The 27,147-nt window shown below is 37.8% G+C and overlaps 1 protein-coding gene and 1 non-coding gene across 5 annotated transcripts; one reads left to right on the top strand and one right to left on the bottom strand.

Moving 5' to 3' along the window:
• The first annotated feature begins 1,108 nt into the window (after positions 1-1,108).
• unc80 (unc80, NALCN channel complex subunit) lies at positions 1,109-27,147 on the top strand. Of its 4 annotated transcripts, none has more exons than XM_013318553.1 (66): positions 1,109-1,172; positions 1,322-1,465; positions 1,949-1,975; positions 2,669-2,689; positions 2,774-2,919; positions 3,133-3,298; positions 3,381-3,597; positions 3,828-4,015; positions 4,203-4,363; positions 4,640-4,742; positions 4,860-4,963; positions 5,035-5,401; positions 5,495-5,634; positions 6,012-6,041; positions 7,055-7,199; positions 7,522-7,719; positions 8,038-8,226; positions 8,795-8,928; positions 9,137-9,375; positions 9,578-9,771; positions 9,857-10,011; positions 10,227-10,356; positions 10,493-10,679; positions 10,824-10,986; positions 11,278-11,372; positions 11,450-11,640; positions 12,427-12,544; positions 12,698-12,759; positions 12,829-12,964; positions 13,133-13,307; positions 14,422-14,578; positions 14,826-14,997; positions 15,167-15,259; positions 15,337-15,482; positions 15,559-15,678; positions 15,748-15,860; positions 16,367-16,526; positions 16,805-17,034; positions 17,146-17,371; positions 17,545-17,731; positions 18,086-18,255; positions 18,324-18,572; positions 18,767-18,896; positions 18,992-19,132; positions 19,211-19,404; positions 19,485-19,630; positions 19,836-20,030; positions 20,389-20,584; positions 20,771-20,989; positions 21,069-21,214; positions 21,353-21,521; positions 21,802-21,963; positions 22,135-22,338; positions 22,636-22,752; positions 22,891-23,025; positions 23,253-23,376; positions 23,559-23,771; positions 24,036-24,220; positions 24,445-24,610; positions 24,750-24,920; positions 24,991-25,110; positions 25,275-25,385; positions 25,496-25,662; positions 25,809-25,966; positions 26,145-26,281; positions 26,633-27,147. In XM_013318553.1, exons 2-66 carry the CDS (start codon positions 1,334-1,336, stop codon positions 26,740-26,742), a joined length of 10,152 nt encoding a protein of 3,383 aa, XP_013174007.1. In that variant the 5' UTR covers positions 1,109-1,172; positions 1,322-1,333; the 3' UTR covers positions 26,743-27,147. The 4 variants fall into 4 exon arrangements, with proteins under 4 accessions (XP_013174007.1, XP_013174006.1, XP_013174008.1 ...); XM_013318552.1 differs by having other exon boundaries at positions 5,035-5,416; XM_013318554.1 differs by lacking the exon at positions 6,012-6,041 and having other exon boundaries at positions 5,035-5,416.
• Positions 12,052-12,124, bottom strand: TRNAR-ACG (transfer RNA arginine (anticodon ACG)). The gene has a single exon. It is a non-coding gene; the product is annotated as a tRNA-Arg (tRNA).

The following is a 27,147-nucleotide window of genomic DNA, read 5'->3' as shown; positions in this document are numbered from 1 at the left end:
AGAATGTAATACAAACAATATCACTAGTACATATATTGTTAGTTTAATAATTAATACAACCTTCAAATAGGTATTTTTGTAGCGGTTGCGTCGTAAGTGCGGTGACAAAGAAAACAATCTATAAAGTAGGTAATATTTAGTGCCGGCGCACCCTTAACGACCCTGTTTATAAAGTAAATTGCCCGCCTTTATGTGACCGCTTATATGTTTGTACGCAACATCGTTCCTTAATTAAACATAATGCATAATATAATTAATTGAATTGATTGAATCAGAGGATACTTTAGTTTAACATTTTTTAATAATTTTGGATAATAATCTGCGACTTTTGTTTTTCTTCTGCGATCCCAGTTTCGTGTTTACGTGTCAATCCAAAAGTGTCCGTCCCGATATTCTGTACTGAAAACTAACTGCATTTCAGACGTCACGTGGACAGATTTAATCTAACACGTTGATAGTTAAATAAAACAAATACCTATGAAGTTCTGGTAGTTAACCATTGTTTAGATTTTAGCAATACTTCCAAGAACTTAAGAAATTATATCTCTCAAGTTTTTCTTAATATTTACGCATCTCTATGCGTCGCCACGGCAACCAGAGGCTGCGACGTAGAAACGGTCTGCGCAGCCAGATCAATGTAATCTCTCTAGGGGTGCCACATATAACCAATATATAAGATACGTTACCATAACCAGACATATTTTTATAGACAGAATTATTGGTTACACGATATACAAGCTAAAGTTAATTGAGTTATTTACTAACTAAAACTGTCGATAAAATGAGTTGTAAATTCATCTCTGAGCTATTATCGAGCTTTTAAAAACTTATAACATCGGGTTCAGCTAATCTTTAACAGTTAAAAATCAGACTTTAAACCGGACGTCGCATATGATTGTTGACAAATATCATCTGTGTTACAATAAAAATAATATAGGCCAACTTAACAGTGACAACCCTATGAAGATGTCTCGAAACAAGTGCGCAGAGGTTCACTCTCAGGCGAGCCTCCCGCGAGTGCGTTTACCTCCCCTAGCTCGCTCTGAAAAATTCCTTCTTCCCGTCCTTTCAGCACTTATAATCGTAAACAGTTCGTGACATGTGATTTTTTTTATAAATTTATTTTTCTTCAATAGAATCTGATTATGGCCAATATTAAATCGGTGTAATAGGTAAGTTATTTTAGAAACGGAACAATACAGTAGTATCTAGTTAGCAAAAAAGTAGGTCATAATACAAAACAATTTAATAATTGCTCTATTTTAATACGAGATCTAAGAACATGCAAAAGGAGAACAAAAAAACATTCCTCTTTAAACAGATCTGCATCAAAATGAAGGAATTATTGGATGAAGACTCCAGCAATGAAGAAGTGGTTCCGATTCCTGTTCAGATATTCCTTTGGAGACAAACAACACCCTTCGTTCGACCAAGACTTGGAAAGGTTCACGACGCGTCATGCATGGTAGGTACAGGTTTCTAAATAACACTGTTAAATATAATAATTCGAGTGTGCCTTTGTATATAAGCAATTTGTAAACATCACTGTGAATAATATAATGTTGAGTACATAAGACACAATGAAGAAAAACTCTTTATAATTTTTTTAAATTGCATTTATTTTTTGTTTTCAAATTGCGCAGTAACTGGTATCAGCATCTTAATAATGGTCGGAATAGCCTAACGTTATAACGAAAATTTAAACTTGGACAACAATTACTTATTTGTTTTTATTTTGTTCTTCTAACGATATATTTTTATGCATTTTATTTTGATGTAAGTACCTACTATATTTTCATAAACGTTGATTATAAATACTGATTTAAAATAAATTGTATTTAGATAATATAAATATCTTAAACTTCACTATCTTAACCTATGTGGTATATATGTATGGATGGATGTACTTGTACGTATAATGCAAATCATTTTTTTTGCCGCCACTCAGTTTTGCCAACGAGCACCGGGCCATCACGTAAGTTGTTCACTTTGCTTTGTAGATTAGAGCTATAGTCAATTTCTTTTGCCAAATACATGAATATAATCAAATGAATAAACACTCACCCGTCAAATCAAATGTAATCTTTATCAATCGGAAAATCATATAATATAAATTAGCTTGATCGATGCTTTAGCATTAGCATTTTAATTTATTAAATATTATTTTAAGAAGTTTGCACATTTTATATGTTGTAAAATATAATAACGAAATTTTTAGTTTGGAATGTTGGCAGTGATTTATTTAATACTAGAACAGAAAAGTATTTAACAACTTTTTGGAACAAATATCCTTATGCTCTTTTTTTCTTTATATATTAAAGAACATTGAAGATTATTTTTATTAATTTAAAACCTTTAGGACATGTTTGAAGAAATATCAAAAGTTTTTTTCGAAAGTGGCAACATCCCCAAAACTTCAACTGTCGTCCAAAACAAGATGTCAGGATGAAAAATTGTTTGTTTACATTTTATCATCGCTTAAAATCAGCTGTAATTGTAAATTATAAATAAAACTTATGTTACAATTGGCAATAATGGACGAATTCATGGATAAATTCAAATGAAAAGTACTTTATTATTCAATATTAACAAGTACTTACAATACTTATATTTTTCTTAAAAATTTTCCAAACTAATTTTCTATTTTTTCATTACACGGTCATCTTAGGAACTGAAAGAAGCTTGTAAGGTGAGAAATTATTATTTAACCATATTTTTACTTACACTGTTATCAAATATCGAAGTAAACATTTTATTTGAAATTTCCATTCAGTCCTTCGAAAAAGTATTGGTACAAAACCTTCGCTTCGGATTATCCGTCAGTCTAACTGATGCTATAGAGTCAATACCGAGATGGCGACTGATACAAGCTGCCTTGCCTCATGTAATGCATGCATTGGCTGCGTTACTACACACCAGGTACCAATTTTAACAAAATTTAAAATTTAAAAAGTGGCTTTCCCCAACCATAATTAATTGCAACAGGATAAATGAAGGTAGATAGAAATAGGACTAATTTTGTGTGGATTCATATGATATAAGTTTTATTAATTTGCAAACTAGTGTAAAGATAAAAACATGATTTTTACTATTTATAAATTAAAATTATTTATTCTAAACTGTGTATTATAGGATAAAAGACAATATGCAATCATTAGGAAATGTAGAGACAAAGCTTCTCTACACATTACATTGGATCCTCCTTGACGCCTCTGATGAATGTGCTGATAATGATTATGAAAATGATAAATTTTATTCCAACCCTTTCTATTATTTATTCTCTATACCTACAATAACCGTAAGTATACATACAGTTACAAGTTCTTGTTAGAAAGTTTAATACCTTTTCAACTACATTAAGATTTATGTTTACATTGCAGCTGTTTGTCTTCCTGTTTGCTCCAATATCCCAACACTTGAAGGAATCTGACTTCACAAACAATTATAGATTGGAAAATGGCTTAAAAATGTGGCAGGCTCTGTGGGAATTCAGACATCCAGACGCTGCATGCTTTACCACTTTAGTCAAACCTAAGCCTAGGTCTTATGGTGGAAAATATTCTAAAAGAAGTCAACCTGAAGATGTGTTTTTGGGCCGTAAGTTTAATAAGCTATTCTAATGCATCAAAGATTTTATATCGTATTTAATGTAAGATTACTAGCTTTTCTTTAGACATGAATGTGAAATTCATTTTGATTCTTTTCACCTTAATTCTGAATTTACCAGTAAAGATTTATTGACTGTTAGTAATTCTATTAAAATATGACATAAGGTATTTAAAGATTCCGACAAGGAACAAGTTAAAAATATTATTGGTTATACTTAGGTAAATTTTCCAAAGAAGAAGGTGGTAATAGTGGAAGTCCTCCAAGCCAAAATGTATCAGTCTCTCAATCAGATATACCATCCAAACAAGCAAGTACTGAGGAGGAACCTTGGGTGTCTTCTCCAAAAGACACTATATTCCCAGAAACTATTCCCGAAGAGAGTTCTAGCACAGAAGAGGAGCATGTTGTAAGTATTTATAATATTTTTATTTGCATAGGCAAGTTGTACACTTGACACTTTGTATTTAAATACTATTGAACGACTTGAATTTGTTACCATCAAGAGACATCATTTAATTGTTTGTTACTAAAAGTTGTCGAAATCTTTTTATTCACCCTTTTGTTATTTAACCCAATAATTGTTCTCATTTCAGTTCATTTACCGCTTACCATCAGAACAAAACTACAGCGGCCCATACAAAGAAGTGTACACGGTTTATGCAGCCGATCCCAGTTTATTTCAAGTTCGCAAGCCAGACAACATGAAGCCTACACTTCCCGGAATAAAACCATTGCCACAGATAACTAAAATGAGGTATTTGAAAAACTTTTATAGTTCAGCAGTGATATTTTGAGGAGTTCTCGTAGTAATTACTATGTATTTAAATTGATGCATAAAACATATTATAAAAATGGCAACATTAAACTGTGCAACTGCCGCTCGCTGATTGGTAGAAATATGATGCTGTCAAGATGACATTGTTAGTTCACATATTTTCCGACTTTGTAATTTGTAATAACATTAGTGACTATCCTCATCTTTGGTTCAGAAAACGGGTAAACTTAAAATTTTATTAATTTCATTTTCTAGCTCGTCAGATAAAGAGTCGCTATCCGATAGCGGCGGTGGCTGCCCGCCCATGAAGGGAACACCCACATCTGCGGAGAAAGCACCTTCTGTCAAACAAGGAAATGTAAGTGACTGGATTGTATATTGCTTTATCGAAAAAAAAAACAATTCCTTATCTCTATTATTACCTGACTCTTCTTAACCTGTAAAATTAAAAAATAATTGTTAAATTTTCTTTAAGGTATCGGCAGCTACATTTTTAGATGTCGCAACACTGCGATGTCTTTTTACAACACAGTGGCAAGAAGAAGGCGTTTATTGGGCACTTTATTACTTGTACAATAGGCACGTATTAACCCTAAATTAAAAGCGTTTTTTTTTAATTACTCATTTTAAATTGCCGTTTTACCTTTAAGGTTGCGTGACATTTGTGATGATATGTCCAAACAAATTCCACCAAGAAAAAGAAGCAACTCTCTGCCTGTTCCAAAAATAGAAGTGTCCGTTTACCAAAGTCCGGACATTAAAGAACACGATTCATTAAAAAATTTCATGGAAGTCCCGGAATCTAAGGAAATCTCACCAATAACAGAAATACCATTTGCTTCGGTGCCTAAAGTCGACGAAGATAATATAATGACAAGAAGAGCTAGCGAGAAAGTGAAACGGAAAATGAAGATGGCCGATTTGAAAGCGTTCGTTGAAACAAAACTGCTTTCCAAATCTGAAAAAGCATTGGAAAAGATTGGCCAGGAAGAACATAAATTTAGTTTTCATACAGCAGTAAGAATGATATCTGTAGATATTATTCCTATTTATTGCTTTATTATTAATATTTCGGTATTTTTTTTTACAATTTTGGCAATTTATTTGTAGGAATATCACAGGAGTTTGGACACTGCAGATGACAGGCCGAATTCAGCTTTGGCTACCAATTTTCAAGCTATAACTCCGCGTCTCACTGGAGACTTGCTTCCCTGCAATCTCATTAAAGGCAAAAGTATGCCAAGTCTTAGGTCAGTTTACATTCTAAATTTCTGTTTCAACATTAGTAGATCTAGTTTTAAATAGTCCTAAACATACAATTAGGTCGATATTTTACAATACATTAAAGTAGGCAAAACTTAAAAAAAAATCTAAGAAGATAAGAGTTAAAATAATGTCGACGTCAGAATTTTGATTATAATGGAACTTTTTTCTATTGTGTTACTTAATTTTCTCATGACTTTCCGTTTTCTATATGAATAATGATCTATTTTTCTATGCACAGCATGATTTTAATTTCGTACACATTTTCTAATGATTTTTCTTACTCAAATATATTTTTTTTCTCTTTCTCCCGTGATTTTACTGCTTAATCCTGTACAATAATATTGCGGATGAAAATTGCTAGCTGTTTGATCGATGAGCTAGCGTCCAATGGGTAAGTTTATAAGGATTGTTACAACGAAAGTAGATGCTTCGTGATAGTTGCCAGGTCTAGTTTTGTAGGGTGTTGATAAACGAATATATACGTTCTATATGTTTGCATAGAACTCTAATTGCTTTGACTAAAATAAATAGTGATAGAGAGCTTTACCAATGTTATTTAATACAGTGTTTTGGCACAAAGACGTCACTAAAATATAAAAATGTAAATAGCTGTAGTAAAACAGTAGAGAGATAGTCGTGAAGTTCTAGAATTTTCGTAGCAGCAGATATTTTGAAGCACCCTGTATATACAGATACATTGGTTAAATTCAAATTATAGAAATGACGATGGCTTATTATTGAAGTTCAATTTGTATAATAAATAAATGTAAATGTTTATAATTTTATGCATAAGTTTAATATTCTAGTTATATTTGATAATTACTATTTTAACTATAACTTTATCTTACTTAAATAAATTTTGTAAATAAGTTAAACTGTAATTGTGTCCAAATTTGAAATTAATAAACATAAAGGAAAATATATTAATAATATACATAAAATATTGTGTAAATAAGAACTATGAAATAAAACCCGTTCCTCATGAAGATTCATTCCACAACTTCTTTTGATATCCTTTTCCTTCAAAATACTAAGAGATAAAAATCTGAATATGTAAGAGCAGAAAACCATGCATGAATAATAATACTTATTTTAATAATAAAAAAAATATTTACCATTCTCCACGTTAAAATAGTACCGATGAATTTTTTTACGTAAGTATTTTTTATGTCTAGCGAAATAAAAGACGTATAAAATAACCATAAATAGATTTTTATTGAACCTACAGGCACACTAATATGCATGGATATAGATGATTATGAGAAGAACCTTCTTTAAGGGCACAGTCGAGTTTTACGTCACAAGTACATTCCTACCCATTTCCCTAGAAAGAATAGCATACCCAACAATAATATGTATACGTAATTTAAGTTATTCTCTGAAATTGCAAGGAAATTCTTACAGATATATCGGCGAAGCGAGGACGGAACGCACACACGGTCAAACGACTGCAACACACAGCAACATTCTCAAGAAGAAAAACCCGATCATTACTGTGACGGAGCACACACCGACGCCCTCTCCTGACTATCTTTCTAAAACTAGACAGGTAACTCTACCCCGGGAAGACTTCATGACTAAACTTACAGTAAATGTCGTGCTCTGGGAGTTACCATGGTTTCCGAGACCTAAGTCTCCGTTTAAAACATATTGATATCTTTGTTTTGTCAATTATAATGACTGGGATGGCAATATTCAGATATTTTGGTCTCAGAAGCCCACGGTTATTGCCGTGTCATTAAACTAACCTTAGTGTAGATTTCTCATTATAATCCTTGTGTAACAATTAACCATCTTTGGATGCGGCAATGTGGCTTCCGACCTGACACTTTTTAAATATTATTATACATTACGCTTTTTTGTTTTTTCAGGGTTCAATGGAATCTCAACTAGACTCTATAAGTATGCAAGGGTCTCAACACATGCCCACTCCGGAGCGCAAGCCGAGTCTCACGCGATCACAAACTGACTCCAATATTACGTACATTGTAGAAGAGATTCAAGAGGCGGCCGGCTCTAAATATTACATCACTAAAGACGGTGACATCGATTTACAAATAATTCTCAAGGTTAATTTCATATTTTATGAAATAAAAAAATATAAGTGGCTGATTTAAATTCGTCTCCTAAGTATTATAAAAAAAACAATGATAATGGCAGCAAAAATCGTGGATCCTTTCCAAACGCCTTAACACAAAAAAAATACTGATTATCTTACTAATATTATATGTAAATTCAAAATTTTAGATGGATGTTAGAAGGCATTTTCGGAACGGCTCAACGGATCTTGATGAAATTGTGCACGGATGTAGAACATAGTCTCAAAGAACACATAGGTTACTTGTTAAGTTTTGTTGTCTCAGTCTTAACTGTGATTTAATTTGCAGGCAGTTTACTCAGTATCAACTATGGATAGTTATTATATTACTGTGAGGGTTATGGAAGTAATGTTAAACCTGGTCGATACCCTGATGGAGATCGGAGTTCATAAGAATTGGCAAACAGATAGTACTAAAGATGTACAACCAGAGACAATCGACCCATTATCGGAGTTCGTTAAAGATAAAGATAGCAAGGTAATTTTCTAATTAACTGGCCTCATACGTTTTTTATCAATAAAATAATGATTTGATTTCGTAATTAATATTTTTTTTGTGAAATATTATCAGATTTTTGTGTAAATTTACTAATATTTCTTCAACCATTCCAAATAAGCTCTAAGCTTGTGCTAGGATATGGTTTACGACAATAGTCGAATGGCGGGTTTTGAACCCCCGACCTCGTGATCGGAAATCCGTACCCTTAACCATGACGCTTAAATATTAATTATTATAGTGACTTAAAGTAATGAGTTATACCATTTACCATTTAATTCTTTTCACTGTATATTGTCCTGTATTACTGATTTATAAATTTTGTCTGAGTTGTTAACCCAGAGGCATTGGCAGAGGCCAGGGACCTCCATTAGTCGCGGTCCTGACACACCTCTCTCCCTTGTTTTAATTTCATATATCTACACATGTACGTCGGTTTTGGATGCTCTTAATAACGCCCTAAAGTCCCGTCTGATAAGGCGCTGACTGACATTGGCGCTCAATTTCGCGCATTAATGTCCTTTGTAATTCTGTTTTGATGTATTTTAAGGAACGTGATTCTGGTATCCCTTGCGCCCCGAGTCAAGAGTCAACCAATGTTGACGGAGGAGAGAGTAAAGAAAAGATTAAAGAGGAGGAAAATTTAGATTGTCCCTACTATATGATAATGCATATTATACTTAGGTAAACACTTTAACTTTTTATTTTTAATTTTTTGTCAAATAAACTTTCTGTTTATTGTACCTTAATAGTCTTTGCCATTGATGTGTAATCATGTTTTTTTTATGTTTTAAAAAGTAAATTTAGGATAATATCGTAGTATTTATTAAGTGGTATAACACAAATCAGTATATTTGAAGGAAATAAATGTATTTGTCTTATGAATTTGTAGGTTACTAAGGCAATTGGGATGTTCACACGGTTGCACATCAGCATTACGTGGTCCTCAGGCAGAATGTCTCAGAGTACAAGCTCGCAATTCTCTGCGTCAGCTCAGATCTGCAAACGTATCAAAGTTTAACTTGCGCATTCGAGAGATGACTAAATTCGCACCGTTGAGAGAGGTTTTGGATAACCTACATGCGACTATTGGCTTCTGTGCGGAACCTTCTAATATGGTATCACCAATGAGTGAGTTATTTCTTCATATTGCTTTCTCTTTCTTACTTCTCCCCTTTACATTATCAACTCAATATAGGATAATTGTTTAGACACCTAAAACAATAATACAATTTGATTTATACTGTATCGTTAAAGTAGACTTCAATTTTTCTTAGATGCTATGTAAAGAACGTTTTGTTTTTAAAATTAAAAACCTTATTAAATTCCGTAGATCAACAAAAACGCAATTTCGCGAAGTCTCCAGATATAAGTCACTTGCAAGTCGGATACGCCACAAATTTCGGAACAGGACAGAATGCTAATACTCACAGAGCCATAGAGAACTTTGTTATAGAGGCAACCTTCAGAGTGCTCGTCACAAGATTTGCTTTGATGCATAAAGAATTGAAAATGCTCGATAATTCCGTAAGTATTCTAATAACCTAAATTACATTCGTGTAATTGGCACAGATGTCCTTGAAAATATATTTTAATAAATATTTTATCTTAGGCTCTGTATATGGAAGTGCGCCTACTTCTAAGCTACGTGAAAGAAGCTCACGGTAGTGAGTTCCGGCTGGTCGCTCTGAGCGCGTTGCTCGACACAGCTGAGAGACCTGACAGTCAGCAGAGAGAGAACAACATGCAGACTACAAGAGTTATAAGGTAGATGGCGCTAATATCAACAAAAAGTTGCTTTAGTTTTGGCCCGCTATTCCTTCCGTAAACTAAATTAAGTCTGAATTAGTTGTCCATGTGTCCTTACAGACTATGTTCTACGTCCATGCCAAGTTTTAGCTAGATCTGTTTAGCTGTTCTGGAAAAACGTAATAGTAAAGTTCCATCCATCCATCCATCTAAATTTTTAATTATTTTTGTAGACATATTCCAAGGATGCAAGACGACGAGCGCGGGTCAGACACGGGGGCGGACTCGGGCTGCGGGGCAGATGACCGCAGTCACAAGAAGTTTACCTTCAAAAAACGAAGCACTTCGTCTACTGGTGCACATGTACATATTTTTATATTATTTGTTACAGTTACATATTTCATATAAAAATCTATCTTAATCTAAGGAGCACTTTCCTTTTTTATGTATATGTAATCTAAAGTCATTACTTTCTTCCTCAATATGTGTCATGTTTCAGAGTCTTCTAGAAACAGAAGCAGGTGACGAGTCAGCGAGCCAGTCGCCGCTGTCGGTGCGCACGCGGCGCTACCAGCTGACGCCGCGCCAGTCCGAGCGCACCATCCCCTCCGCCGCCTCCGCCGACATCACCCCCCACCACATGACACACAAGTCTCTGCACTCCAGGTTTCATATCGGCGGGATAGGTGAGACAAGAACAAGTTTTACCCAACAGTATCACATCAAATGATATTTAACTTAGCAGGTAGAAGTAAGGACATTAATACTAAAGTAAATGTGTTTTTATGGTCTTTTTTCTTTGTCAATATGTAATCGAACGATGTGTATAGTGAAATGGTTCAAGACGCGTCCGCAACCGGCTCCCCTGGCGCGCAATGGCGGCGGCTCGGGGGAGTCGTTGCCGCAGTTCGGCAGCATGGTGTCACTGGCACGGCCGCATCTCACCGCGCGACCTGTGCACGTCAAACGACGTGTCGGATACACCCTCAACAGGTCAATATAGTCAAACCTGGATAAGCAAGAATCATCAATAACCTAGTGTCATTATCGCGGTCCCTTCCACTCTTGCTCATCCAGCTTTGACTGTAGCTAACTTAGTTATGCAAAGCGTACCTATTCGAATCAGTAATAGCCCGTTGTAAATTTGTTCACAAGAATAAATAGAGAAATATCTTCATTGATCAAGTGATTATATCACTCTATAAAACTCTATACTCACTCTTATAAAAAGAGAGGAGTAAAAATAATATAAATATTAAAAATGCAATTGTTTTCATATTATAGGGCTCGAAAACGTGTCGAAGACAGGCTTAATAGATTTGGCCTTCGTAAAATGGGGAAGAAAAGAGATGGAAGCATTGAAGAATCATCTGGAGGATGTGAGTATCTCAGTGTTTCGGATCTATTCATTTATTCATCTTTAGGTTCGATCATTCACTCACTCACTAATGTGCAGACATGTCTCGGCGCGGATCTCTGGAGGGCGGGTCCGGGGGCGGGGAGTCCGAGGTGGTGGTGCTGAAGCGTCGCCGGCTGGTGTGTGCGGCGCCGCTGTACGCCGGCCTCGCACGACTCAATTTCCTGCTGGATGCTACGCAGCCCGGTGCCACGCCTGACGCACTCTTCATCGCTGCTCTACTAGACCTGGTATACTTCTTTTCAAATATTTTGCTAGCTCGAGGTCGTCGATGCGCTACCTAGTGCTCTGAAAATTGTGTTCTGCAACCGTGCGAGAGTAAGCGTGAGTACGCAAAGTTAGAATCCGCCAAGATATCTGAAAACTTTTATAACCACTACAGTTTAACCCTTATTGTGGCAAGATTTCTTTTTTGAAGAAAAGCTAAACAGCGTTTAGAAATGTCATGTGTTTAATAAAACTAAGTTAAAAATGATTTTATAGTGATCGTATATTTTTATAAAGTTGTATGTATGGTATACTATACAAAATGAACATAAGGGATAAAACCACAACTTTTACTATAACCACAATTTCCTTAAAATAAAATCTAAAAAGCTGATTAATGATTATTTATAACAAAAATGAACAAAAAGTTCCCGCGACCCTGCCAGGATTCGAACCTGGAATCTTCTGATCCGTAGTCAGACGCGTTATCCATTGCGCCACAGGGCCTTGAAAAAGCGTGGTCAATTTAACGAATATATAAAGCTTTTAGTATATTTAAAAAGCTTTTTTTGTTTTAAATATTTATATTTTATATAGTACCGCAATGGTCTTAAAAAAATAAAACAAATTGTGCATTTGTTTGTTTTTATTTAACACGGTTTTCCAATAATTTTCAAACATAGCGTATCAAAATAATCTACATTTAATTATAAATAGATGTAGAATAAATGTAAAACAATGGCTAATTTTATCTCATGTTCTATTATTTCATAAATTAAAACATGAAACTCTTATTGTTAAAATTCCAGCCATTCACAGTGGTGGTGGCGCGCGCCTCTGTGCTATTAGAGTGCGCACATTTAGTGCATAATTGTAACAAGGGACAATGGCCACATTGGCTAAAATCGAACATGGTCAAAAATTCACGTAAGTAACTTCACTATTATTGTTTTTAATACTATTTACTTATTGTATACATTTAAATTTGGTGGAATATTACTTGTTTGTTCTAGGGGATTGGATAGTATGGTTAATATTGTTTTTCCTTATAATTATAAAATTAAAAACATATATTTACAGTGTCAGCCAGTCCTCAACTTAGAAGAAGACTTGCCGGGAAGTTATTTTATCAATGGGCTGAAGTAAGTAAACTCAAATTACATTTCTATCAAAAAAAGAAGAAATGTGGTAAAAATGAATAAACATTGCAGGCGATTGGGAATAGATTAGAAGAGATGTTAAATGAAGATAAAAAGCATCTGGATACTGTAGTCTCATTGGTGACGGATCCCGATGGACAAAGAGAACTTTTGCAACAAGATGAGGAGGAAGATTTTCTTGATGAAGGTAAAAAATATAAAAGTTGCTTATGTTGCTAACTCGTTTAAAAAAAGAATGAGAGGGTAGCCAGTTTTTGACTGACGAACCCATGGTATTTGAATATTTCTACAATGTAAAAATAGCCACCTATTTTTCTTTTATTTATATCTGCAAAATTTTAATTATCTTTTACAGCAAGTATACGCCTTCCTGGAAAAACGATCGGAGCGGAATGTCCTCGAGCACTAAGATTGGTAGCTTGCGTCCTACTATTCGAGATAACAGCTTTCCTACGAGAAACCTACCAAAACCTACCGAAGTCCAGCCGCTCCTCGCTAAAAGAACGCGGCCCTTGGGACAGGGTTTACAGGTAAGTAATCAAAACATTTTGTTAAAGAGTAGTCAATTTTCGCTTTCAATATAAAAAAAATGATTATTTTTATTTTTTGCGAAGATGGATGCGAAAACGTCGTTTGTTTTGTAAGAATATGTGAGTTACCGAGCTATATTTATTTAAAGTGATAATATAAAGAGTGCATAATGTATTTGACGGGAGTTTTGTTTTAACAGGGCTCTTAGCAGTCAACAGGCACTAGTGCCGGTCGAGTATGTGTTCTGATGAAGTAATGCATGTTCATTCGCATTCCGCACCGAGCGTGCATGTATTTAGTTTACTGTTTTATAACATAAAGAAACTTGAAATACTGTAAATTTTTTAAAAGAAAAAGGTTCACAGAACAGTACAATTTTAATTTATAAATTTTAGTAAATAACCGGTTTCGTATAGTAAAGAATATTATATTAGCACATAATTATTCACAGTACATCTTATATACTTAATTAATTTATACATGCAACTATTTGAAATAATTTAGCTATGTAGGAATAACCAAAAATTTATATGAAGACTTTAAAAACTTTTAGGCCAATAAAGCTTATTGTCTCTATCTCGCTCTCTTTCTTACTCTCTGACTCACTCTTCCTATTTAATTTATTCCTTACGTACTGTTCTGAGAGGACCTTAGGAAAATAACTATATAAAATAAGCACATCCATAATCTCATAAATAAATATAAAGAATCCAAGTGCATGGTAATTTAAAGGAATGAAGGGCACAAAATTACTAAATTATTTTGTACATACTAATATAAATTATAAATAAAAATAAGTTTAAAAAATATTCGATATTAATGATCTATTTCTACTGATAATATTCCGAAACTGCTTGTAGATTGAATGCACTTTTAGGAGATTGAAAGATTAAAATTAAGGCACTGAAATGACACTGATATTTCTTAGTATCACCTTAAATAGTAATAAAATAGTACTAGACACATATAGTGACTAAATTGAGCTTCGCTACATTGGCATGTAATGACATACTGATGAAATTTTAAAAATTAAATAAAAATAGATTAATAAATAGATGAATAGTGCAAACAATATTGGTAGACTTTTATTTCTAATTCATGGATGGTGTCCAGGGAAGCTAATCGTCGTTGGAGCATGGCTTTATCGAGTATGGGACATTCTCAAGCGTCCGCCCAAAGTCTTCAATCCATCGCTGGCGTTGAAACTGAAAGGAAAATATCGTTTGTACTACACGAACCTGAAAATGTTTCCGGCGGGAGCAATGTTACAGTAATATATTTATTTTTATTTCAATACCCTTCTATATTGTTAAACTTATCGTGGGTTTCTAAGCTATCCAGCTATATACCGTTTTCTATAAATTGATTGCTTAATTTCATCATCAACCTGTATCAGTTCAGTGATATACATAGACCTTCCCTAATTTAAAAGAATTAGGTTCCCAATCAAGGAAATCCGAAGACACTGTCATGCACTTTTTGCACCACACTAGCACCGATTTTTATTATTATTATAGCTAGCAGATGCTATACCGAGCTCGGCGCTGGAGGATAAGAAAGGCAGGCTGGGGTCCCGCGGCAAGGCGCCCATGCATCGCCGCAACACGCAACAAACGCACTCCGCTTACGGATCATTCAAACGAAGATCTATTAAACTACGACAGAAAGATACCAGAGAAGTCGATGAATGTATGTTATTGTTATTTTCTAATTTTAGGATTGGTTTACACTGTCTTAATACATGTTTAAAAACATTTTTTTTCTAAAGAGGATAGTACACTCATCGTAAGCATTCTTCAGTCATCTAACACTTTAATAAAGATGAAAAATGTTTACCAATCGCTTTATATGTTTTCAGTCATAACACGAAGATCTGATTCAATACAAAGCAGACGAAAGGTTTCTTCGCTATCCGATAGAAGCGATACATCCGAAGTTTTCCCTGGAACAGGTATATTATTTGTGATTGTATTTAAAAATGTCGATTACTTTGTAAACTGCACATGTATTTTGATGTAATTCACTTAGGAACAGTAATAATGGCAAACGAGATGGACAGCGGGGGCGAGGAGAGCCCGGGTGTGTTGTCGGATGACCACGACCCGCCGCCCGATAGCCCAGACAGCAACTCCACCGACCCACCAGACAACAACAAGGGCTTCCCATGGCTTAAGGTTCTACAACCTGTCTATAAAGATTGTATTATTTTAACTACAATTAGAAAAGATATTTCATGTTTAATTTGTCTAGGTGATGGTGAAATTTTTGAATTCCTTCAACTACGTTTGCTGCCATCAAAACTTCTGTCATCCGTACTGCTTCCGTCGAAACATGAGAGCGACTGTCCGTCTCATGAAGTCTGTGCAAAAGGTATGTAATTATTTACCTACATACATGGATTATAACATTATAGGTATTACTAACTATTTTTTTTTTCAGATTTACGGTGAGAAGTTCGGTCCGGAGACGAGCGCACAGAGCAGCGAGGAGGGGTCGGGGGGTGCGCGGCGCGGGCGACGCACACGCAAGCCCTCCGAGCATGTCACGGATAGGTTCGAACACTACACGTAAACGATTGTGCAATATGTTTGCTCCCGTAGCCACTAGATGTCGTTGTAGCGGCACGTGTAGAGTACCACTAGATTGCATGCGGTACGTAGACAAAATGTTTCATAAAGACATTTAAGTCGTTATATCTCATTCAAAATAGTAATCTCCTATCTTTGAAATATTATCTTGGTTTTGCCTGTTCCCCTTATAAGCATCGTGACTATTTTATACCTTGAAAATAGATTTGTTTTCCCCTATTGCAATATAAACCATCCAATATAGATAGTATTAAAGAAACCACTAAGGATAAATTAAATTCATAGTAAACACGAGTTATTTCCTTTTTTTAAATTATATCTTATTGTGTCGCTTACAGTTCTAAAGTATTTTTATTTAGTAAAATTTACAATAGATTTTAACTTGTTTTCTTTTTATTGTATAATACGAATTTTATCATTTGTTTGTTGTAGCATTTTTCTTTAATTAACATAATATCTTCATACATTAGGATCGACCGGTCGGTGATCGAGACTGCAGGTCTGGCGTACCGCGCGGCGGGCGTGGAGCACACGCTGGCGGGCAGCGAGGCCCCGCCCGCCGCCGCGCCCGGCACGCTCCCCTACCCGCCTCCGGACCCGCCCAACATACTCAAGTATCTCAAGGGACAGGTTAGTTCTTCATTGTATACACTGCCATTTCAAATTTAGGGTAGGCTTCAAGCCCATCAGAGGGGTCGTATAGTGATGACGATGATGTACTTTAAAGAATTATCTCCTGAAGACTAGAATAGAGATATATTAGATCCGAAATTAATTTCTATATTTTTATGGCGTTGTAACCTAAATCTATACAATACCTGACATTTGATTTGGTAACTAGGAATTAGAGTACTCTTTTTCCCCGATGTCCCGACCTTATAATTTCTTTATTTAAACGGGACAAACAGGTCCGTGAGGCATACCACATGCCGCTAGCGACACTGGTGAAAGGTGCGACCACGATGAGCGAAGAGATGTTCAGCGAGGTGGCGCCGGTGGCGTGGCGGCTGCTGCTGGAGGCGGACCGCGAGCTCAGCTCCTGCGCAGCCGCGCTCTTCATTCTGGTGGCGGTGCGCGCCCCGCACGTCGCCACAGACATCATGCACAACGACCTCAAGCACGCTGATCCCGGAGTCAGGTGACATCACTAATTCAACTTCGGTATCGGAAACCGACCTGTTCCGAATCTACTTCATGTGCAAATTAAAATCAATCAGGTGTTATTATATATATTCTGTTTATATTACAGGATCAACGCGATTTTACGTTTTCAAGTGATATGGAAGCTTAGGTACCAAGTGTGGCCACGTATGGAGGAGGGCGCTTCCGTGACGTTCAAGGTGCCGCCCCCGGGCATAGAGTTCACGCTGCCGTCTCCGAAGATCGGCATAGAGTCTCTGGCCGTCGTCGACCCGCCCTGGAGCCCCCAGGTCAAGGACAAGGATATGGAGATGACGCTCAATCAAGAACGACATGTAAGTTCTTTTGATACTATTGTACAAACTTGAATAATTTGCTTAGTGAAAAAATATAATAAGGACTAGTGAGATAAAGTAGTTTTTCTCTTACTAGATAGAAAATTATCTAACACTGTTATAAAAATGTCCATTACAAATTATGAGCACTGATGCTCACATTTTCTTGTTAGCGGTCTCTGGTGACAGCAACAAAGACCCGCAAGAAGCAGCAGACGGAGGCGATCAAGCGCGCCCTGCAGCAGCGCAACGACAAGAAGAAGGCGGAGCGCGAGAGTTTCCTCATCACCACCATTCCCATCACAAGGCAGGCCGCCCGCGAGCCAGCTCTCGACCACGTTGCAGACGATCATGTGGAACGTGAGAATTACACAACTAATACTTTATCTAACTGTAGGTTTCTGAGACCAAAATCTCCGTTTAAAACATATTGATATCACTATTTTGTCAAAGATAATGACAAGGATGACCGTCTATTTTATAAAGAGATTTTGGTCTCAGAAACCAACAGTTAGTCACGTAACGGCAGTACCTACCCAGGAAATGACTTCAATTTCTATTTGGAGATTTTACCTCCTGGAATTTACATCCGAGTTACGGAAAGCCGAGGATCACAGGAAGGTATTTGTAGTATATGAGGTTATTCACCGAAAATTTTCTAGACATATTTACACTAAAATATAGTATGTAACTTGTGAATATGCGTGGTGTCAGCGCCAGCGGACGAGGAGGTGGTGGAGGGTGTGCGCGGGTCGCACCACGCCCAGGTCGCGGCGCCGCTCTTCCCCTCCGCGCTCTGCTCCGCCGTCGCTGAGATTGTATCGCTTCTCGACGACGCCGCTGTCTCGAGAGACGGGTGCTCCGTCTATGAAGTCGCATATCAGGTTAATGGTTAATTTCATAGTACATTACCACTTCCAATACTTATTATTTACGACCTATATATGTATAGTGCATCTGGGGCTGCCTCGTGGAAGATTCTGCTCTCTTCCTGCGTCACGTACTAGAACGTTTGACGCGCGACCACCAGGACGAGATGTTCAAGCTGCTGCGACATCTCATCCGGTTCATCCCGCGTCTGCCGCAGCAGGCCGCCTTCGCGCTCTACAACTACATTATTGGATACGTCATGTTCTACGTGCGCACTCCGCATGAAGGTGGACAGAGGCTTATTGGTGCAGCCTTGTCAATACTATGGATGGTAACTAATTAATAAACATATAACTACAATTTGAATTCACTAGATGGCGTTTGTATCAAATTAAATCGCGGTATAATTGTATTAAAATGAAAAAATAATTTTGTGTAAAGTTATTTAGTCTTTGTTTCTTATTGAAAGTTCAAAGCATAACTGCACAGTTATTTTGGTTTAGATGCAAGTTATTTTTATTGCAGGTTGTACATAGTGTACATGGTATTATGTTCAAAGATCTAAAGCAGATCTTACGTAAAGAACAATGCGATGCGTCGATATTGCTTACAGCTAATGTACCTGCTGCTAAAAAAATCATTGTACACGGCCCATGTAAGTAACGAACAAAAGTACATTCCTTTTACGTCCTTAATTAAATTCGTAAGAGATCGTATTATATATTCACTCATGTAAATTTTTAATTCCAGCCGATAACGAAGGCAGCATACCTTCGCAGTTCCCAGTTCAAGAGGATACGCAGTTCTGTCAAATTCTTAGAGAATCTCTTGATTTCTTTAGTATACCAGATAAATTGCACGACGAATACTTTTTGGTCGACTTTAAAACACGTAAGTTTATTACAAACTTATGTTTTCTATATTACAGAGTTAGTATATAGTTTTTGTTTAAATCATGTTTACTTTCAGGTCAGATCCATAATCCACAGAGTTACGTACGCGACCATTATTTCTTCAAACGTTCTCAGTATCCACAATTAGGTCTGGTGCACATGGAGCCCGAGGAAGCATTTCATAAATTACAACAACAAGAATTGCTGCAGAAGTTCGTTGAAATCGGCAAAGTTCTTCTCACTTGGGCAATATTGAAAAACGTTGATATGGTTAGTATGATTCTAGAAAACTGGCTTCTTCTATTAATGTATTACTAAGAGTCCTAAAACATATCTTCTTCATGTTCCAGGTGGTTCAACGTGTTGTATTTCTCCACGACGAGCTGATGAAACTGCCCTCATTCCCTCGCAAAGCTTTGGAAGCGGATCTCGATTTGTACAGCCGAGGGAAACTGGGCTCTACCTTACTAGGCCTTGATGTCTTGCATAAATTCATGTAAGTTAAAATTTAACATTTTGTTGAAAGTTTGTTATGAAACAATATAGATATGAATAAATCCGTAGACTAAAATCAATCCGTAATAAAAATGTTCTTATTTATTATATAATTTTCGTTTAGTTAACTAGTATTAAGAAAATTTAACAAAACTATACTAAACATATATTTATCGGCGCTAAATATTGTACAAAACTTATTCCAGGTGGGTTCGTCTCATAGCGCGTATGTTCGAGGCGATGGCGGGCAACTTCACCTCATCGCGGGACATCCATCTGTTCCTGAACGTGCTGAACGGCGCGCTGATGCTGCACAGCGAGGACTCCCTCATACTGAGATACGTCATCGCCACATACGTCAACGCTGCATTCAACTTTAAGAGTATTTTCTCTACTAATGGGTATGTTTAAAAAACCTTTCTATTACGAAAATAATTAGAAGTACAGAAATTGTATTAAAGATGATCTGTCGCTCGCGACTCCGTTTGCGCGGTATTAAGAAAAAAAAACTAGATTAATAATCTATGTGGTCTTTCAGACTATGTTCTACATACATGTCTATATTTCATCGAGATCTCTTAAGCCGTTCTGGCATACCTTCTAACAAACATCCATCCGTCTATACAACCAAACATTCGCATTTATAATATTAGTAAGATTGCAGAGTTATCGTGCTTTGACCGTTTGGAAATGTAATCACTTTCATTTTCCACAAATTACTTCCAGTTAATCAAAAAAAAACTTTTTTCAATCTTTTAGATATCTATTAATAATGCCAACGCTCTTACAAATATATTCTAACTTCCAAACAAACAAACTGGTGACGACAACAATAGAGTATGCGGTCAAACAGTTTTACCTATTGAATAGAAAACCGTTTATTCTACAAATGTTCGGCTCAGTGTCCGCCATCTTGGATACGGATGAAGAAGCTACGTACGGCGACGCGAGCAAAGTAAGTTACTTTAAATTTACGCAAAAGAATGTATCGTTTTTTGGACAAACAGGTATTTACATGAGAAAAAAAGTAAAAAACACAAAAACGAACTCGATCCGCATACCCCTAGGCAAAAGTAAATTATTGGTCCTTCAAGCCAGATGATATTTTCGTACATAAAAAATATTTCATTTTAATTTCTAGGTCCAATCGAGTTGTCTATTCAACTTATTACTGAGTTTAGAAACGCCATCTCCCGATCCCTTACACATAGCGGAGTTAATTAAAGAAGAGAAGCCACTCAAGCCTATCGACTTTTGTTACCGCGACGAGGATGAAATGGTCAACGTATTGGATTGCATTAGTCTTTGTGTTATGGTGGTGTCATACTCGGCTGAGAGTATGCGTGGATATCAAATGCTTGTGAGTATATTTTAAATCTTTTTTTATACCGTGTTACAGGGTTAATATTTGTTTTAAAATTGTCTATTTTTATTTTCAGATAATATTGGAGGCAATACTTCCATGCTACGTTAAGCAAATTCAACTACCAACGTACAATAGGGAAGGCAAAACTGAGAAAGAAATCATACAACAACTAGCTATAGCCATTAAAACACTTGTCAACAACTGTGAGGGATTGTCAAAGTAAGGCTGTTCTTTTATTTATTACACAACACTAAATCCAGTTTTTCAACCAAATATGCTGATTATCATGATCCTTCGAGTCGGATCGAGTTTTCTAAGAGCTATTTTTATATATTTAAAAGGTATCGTCTTGTATAGGTCGTATAATGGTCCGTACCGTACATCTCCGGAGCACAAGGGATCGTCGCAGCGCGGGTGTGCGCGGCCCGCCGCCTTCGTGCCGCTAGACTTGTTGGACGACGAGTCTCACTCGCGCTACGTCAGCGAGCACGCACGTCTGCCGCCCGCTGATACTGAGGACTCTGAGGTAAAGTGAAACTGGCATTTACTTTGTGAACATCTCATAATCTTACTAAAATTATAAATGATAATGTTTAGATGGGTGGATGGATGTTTGTTAGATGGTATCTCTAGAGCGGCTCAACAGGTCTAGATGAAATTTGGTATGAATGTTGAACATTGTCTTGAAGACCATGTAGGATACTAATTAGATTATTTTCTGCGCGGACGGAGTCACAGATGATAGCCAGTTCATTATAAGTTTCAAAAGTACACCCGCATCAATTGAGCAAATATATTTTTGTCAGCTGGTGCGGGCAGAGTACCGTCGTCCGCGTGACGTGCTGCTGTCTCTGGTGGGCGAGTTCATCGGGCGCGCCAGCTCGCGGCTGCTCGACCTCAACGGCTCCAAGGGCAGCGGCGGCAGCGAGGGAAAGCCCGTCGAGCTGCTAGACTCCAAGTCTCATGCTGTCAGTACTCGCACACGTTTAATATCCTCCGCCTTTCTTTCCTTCCCCTCCTCTATCTCTTTCTTTCTTTCAGAAAACAGAGTTATGTATTGCACTATAAACTTCTACGGAATAATTAAGTCATAACTAAGACATTGTAATCACAAAATTGTTTACTGTGGGTTTCCATAGCGTCTCGCGGAGATCGCCCACTCTCTCCTCAAAGTGTCCCCGTACGACCCGGAGTCGATGGGCTGCCGCGGCCTGCAGCGGTACATGACCCTAGTGCTGCCTGCTGGTGAGTGGGCAGACATGGACCTCAGGCCCTCGCTCATCATGATACTGCGTAGACTTGATAAAGTCTTCCTCAAGATTGCTAAGAAACCAAGCATAAGGGTGAGAAACGAGACCATTTTTAACTTGTAGCTTAAAATCAAACAGAATTATAATTTAACTAGATTTTATTGATACTGCTAGATCAATATTACGCCATTCATTCATATATATGAAAACGGATAACGTCAACATTCTTGCATATTTCGTGCATGTCTAACAAATTATATCGTCTGTTCTTGTTGCTTGCTATAAAATAGAGCAAGACAATAAAAAATAAAACGTTAGTGCGCAGTTGTCACTTTATAATATATGTGTGCTTAATTTACTATTTTTATCTAAATTTACTTTTTTTTATAGAGAAATACAGATTGGGACTCTGCAGCTGTTCTGTTGAAAGGTGTTTATGAAACAATGGTCAGATGTCCATACATAATGCACTGGCAACAAGTCAAGACACTACTCAATACTGTACAAGTATGCATTTTTCATATTTAGTTAAAAATAAATAAAATATCATAATGGCCGCCTTACCGCATTTAACATTTCTCAGTGGTTATTGATGAACTTTTCTTCTAGAAAATATATGTAGGATGTTATTGTTGATGTGTACAGGCATTGATAGTATCGGAGAGCACGACAGGTGAGAACTTGTCATCAGCTACTGCTGCTCTGATGTCGCAACCTCCGCCGCCGCACTTCTGCAGCACGGTGGTGCGGCTCATAGCACTGCAGGTCATCAACACTGGGGTCAGTCTCACATTCTATAGATAGATAAATGTGACATTGATAGTTGACAGTAGTAAAAATACAGATTATTAATTTGATAAACGTATTGTATTCAACCTATTAATCAATGTTTCTTCTCCCGAAAAAAACAAATTAAAAAATTGTATATTGAATTTTTTCGAATTTATTTCGGCAGCCAGTTTGAAAGTATACATTTTTATGTATTGCACATATGTGCTACATTTTAGGATAGCTATTCATTGGAGCAGATGTGCGGAGGTACAGCAATATTTCCTTCGGGCGAGAAAACAGAGAACATGCTTATGAATCTTCTAATGCCGCTCTGTTTACGTGTCGGCAGTGGCCGAAAAGGTATATATTATTTCATAAAACAACTATTTTTCCCTAGACACTTACAAGCAAAATTGACTGAATGATTGTATAATAATACGCTATTTAAGTGATCTTTTTCCCGTAAAAACGTGGTTTTCTACACGTTTAAATTCTGATTTTGAGAACAAGTAGTCAGGGTACAGAAATATATTGGTTGTCAGACGTTCCGCCACTACGTCAGTCGGACGTGTCGTACGTGGTGTCGGCGGTGCTGTGCGCGCTGTGCCCGCCCGCGCCGCCCGGACAGCTCGCCGCAGTCAACGCGAAGCTGAACGCGGCAGACGCGCGCGCCAACTCGCTCACCTTCACTGGCAGCCGCGACATACGTAACACCACCAGGCTCTCCAATCAGCTCTACAGGATCGCCTTCTTAGGTAATACAAAAACATACGAATCATCTCTGTTTATTCATGGAGAATAAAATTGTTTAAAGTCCGACAAGTTCTAATCCCGTGGGCATAAGTGAAACTAAATTATGATAGCTCACTAGCGCCCTTCATACCATTTTGTATATCATGTTGTAGGTCCATGTAGGTTTAATACATTTTCTGGCAGAACCAACCAATAGCAGCGCCTCTCTAACCAGACTAGATGTTTATTAGTACTGTCATATTAAACTTTGATATCGTCTTGTATAGCTCTGAAAGTGATATGCGCGTGCTTCACGAGCGAGCTGTGCTGCGAGTGGGGCCGCATAGCGCGCGCCATGCGTGAGCTGGGCCGGCGCAACGAGGCCGCGCACCATCTCTGGGACTTCCTCGAGCACGTCGTCACGTACCGCACGCCGCTCTACGTGCTGCTACAGCCCTTCATAGTGCACAAGGTGCCCACAATTCTACCTTATTCTTAAATGTCAACTCTGAATTACTCTTTCAAATTCTGATACTGGCAAATCCGTGACTTGAGGATTTAAATGGCATGGTAATATATTTCAGTCTCTGCTCATCTCTGTATTTAAAGCAGGCATTGAATAGCGACTTTCCTGTTGTTTTTGACGATGTATGTGTTGTTTAAAATATGAATTAAAATGTGTTTTGTTTTGTGCAGCTATCTCAACCGCCTATTGGTGACCACGAGCGGCACATGCAGTTTGTGGTGCGCGAGCGTGCTCGCGGACTTAAACTACCGGCGGGACGGGCGCGCGGCGCGCTGCTCGCCGAGCTTGCTCGCGAGCTGCGAACCATGCGCGATACACACGATCACTACAAATTCGGTATCTCTTTATATTTCAAATATATCATATCTTTCACATTTATAAAGTTAAGTATGAAAACATTTAGATATACTTAATGTGTTTATATTTGGTTTTTGTTTTAAATTGTGATCGCACTGTAAATTTGTGTGCACTATAGAGCAGATAGCGGAAAGCCTTGGTGCGGCGGGGGGCAAGCGGGCTTCGGAGGCCATTCCGCGGGGTGACAAGCAGCAGCAGCACCGACCCTCTCTCATCTCGATGCTAGTGGGCCGCGCCGGACCCCCGCGCACCCCGGACCACCCCGCCGCCACGCTCTCCGCGCAGAGAGGTAACACACCATTACGCCACTGTCACTACATAGTAATTAATTAAATATAATGAAATTATATTTTTGACAGAATCAGTATCGAGCAGTTCAACAACGAGCCAGCAGCTGCCGCCGTACGAGTACTCCTGTCCCGGCCCCGGCCGCCACAGTGACACCAGCAACAACAACGGCAGTCTGCATTCGCAAATAGGTCAGTTTACGGGGAAGGGAATTGCCTTGCGCAAAGATGTCCTTGAGCCTCCAAAAATATTGCAACGGCCTTTGGTCTTCTAGCTTTATTTTATTTTTAATTATTATTTTACCTTTGCATCTCGCTCTATTAGTAAATATAACTTTTTTTAATATTTTTTCAAGGAGTGACCGCTTACTTCGCTAACGAACAAAAGCCACCTGGCGCGGTGTCATACGCGGGAACGCAGACCAAGTTGCGCTTCGTGTCGTCGGTCGAGTTCAAGCTTACATCAGGTACTTCATTGAAGGCACTAAAATAAACAATATTTATTGATTTATCTCATGATTTAAAACTACTGAATCTCACACTAGTCGAATGGCTGTTTGATTGATTGATTATGTAGGCGAGACAACAATGTCGCCCCTGTCTCCGCTGTCGACGGGCGAGGGCGAGGGAGAGGGCGAGGCGTCATGTGATGAGGGTGAGGAACGGCCGCGACTGCAGCGCGCTCATGGGCCCTCAAAGAAGACCTTCAAGTTTCGTCGCAGCCGACACGCTAGCAAACCCGATGTACGTACACAAAATGTACTGCACAAAATGTTGGTTTACATTGTGAAGTTAACAAGTTCAGTACCGCTAATTGTAAGTCGACTGTTAAGACATAGAGGCACGAAAACTGTTACGTATTCTTATAGCGAGTTTTATGCATTGGACAGGCGTACCCGTACCGTGTGGAGTGCGAGGAATGGGGCGGAGCGGGGATGGAGGCGAGTCCGCCGCGCCGCCCCCCGCTGCTACTGCCCCCCGCAGCCGCACTCGCCGACAGCTCTTACGACAGCGAGATCTCGCAGACATCCTCCACATCAGGATACAGGTACTTTAACACACGTTTAAACGTTGTAAAATAGAACCATATTCCTTTTATTTGTCAGTAGTTGTAAATTATTGGTGACAGTTATTGTCAAAATGACAAGAAATCTCAAATATCAACATTCTGTGACTATATGAATATTTTTTTTTATTTTTTATGTGTTTGAAATATAATGTGCCAGGGAGAGCTACAGCCTGCAGGCGTCGATGTCGGAGTCGCCGGGCGGGTCGGTGCGCGCGGCGCTGGCGTCCCCCGAGCCGCGCTCGCAGCGCACCGCCTCCGCATCCGCCTCCGCCACGCCGCACGCCAGCCCCGACGGTAATCGACCCTTCGTATGTACCCACTTTACATAAGGTACCGCCGCGGACAACTCTCTCTCTCTCTGTCTCATCCCCTCTTATATCTTATTCGACACCTCTAAAAATCGACGGCTAATAATGGCTATGGTAATCTTTATGAATTTTAATTATTTTTATGTCTAAAAGTTACGATTTGAAATGTCTTCGTGCGTGCATGAGTATCGCTTGAAATGAAACAGTTTTCTTATTGACAAAACTAAGAATTTATCTTTAACTCAACATTTAATCTATCCTTTCATTCTTGCGCTTTATTTTTTGGTATAACTATTAAGTAATCTGTATACAATTTTTTTACAAATGTGTTGTGTAGCATCTCTGAGCTGCGACTCATCGTCAGCAGAGCGCACCGCGCTTCTGGGCGCGGCCAGCCAGCGCAGCCTGCTTACTAGCGACCTCCGAGACGAGGACACTCTCTTGTAACTACACATTCCCAACAATTTATGGTCCACCTCTATAACTTTGCAGAGATTATAAAAATGAAGCATCCTTTCTTAAGTCATGAACGTCATTTGTAATTGTGTTCTATAACGTTACAAATTCTGTCTGCCAATAAGTTTAATGCGATAGTATGGCAACACTACCGTGTCATATAACGCAACGCATTTATTGTTTTGCAGGAACACTATCTGAATGTCTAATATCAGTCAGTGTTGCCATTTGCAAACTTCCAATTACTACTGTACAATTTTTGCAGAGTTATGATGTTTGGACCTTAACCACTTGGTATTAATTAAATGTTGAATGTTAGCTGTGTGAATTGTTTCAAAAGTATATAGATTAGAAATTGAGAATTATATACTGTTACACTAGTACAATTGTGTTGTT

This window comes from Papilio xuthus, unplaced genomic scaffold (assembly GCF_000836235.2).
Source record: "Papilio xuthus unplaced genomic scaffold, Pxut_1.1 DF826923.1, whole genome shotgun sequence".
Lineage (NCBI taxonomy): Eukaryota > Metazoa > Arthropoda > Insecta > Lepidoptera > Papilionidae > Papilio > Papilio xuthus.
Note: the sequence above shows the minus strand (reverse complement) of the source record. Positions and strands in the feature narration are given on the sequence as shown.

Excerpts from the sequence above, each read along its gene's own strand:
- unc80 (XM_013318552.1), top strand. The coding sequence starts at position 1,334 with ATGAAGGAATTATTGGATGAAGACTCCAGCAATGAAGAAGTGGTTCCG. Across the intron at positions 15,260-15,336 it reads CGAAGTTTTCCCTGGAACAG|GAACAGTAATAATGGCAAAC; the intron begins GTATATTATTTG and ends TAATTCACTTAG. Across the intron at positions 23,772-24,035 it reads CTACAGGATCGCCTTCTTAG|CTCTGAAAGTGATATGCGCG; the intron begins GTAATACAAAAA and ends CGTCTTGTATAG.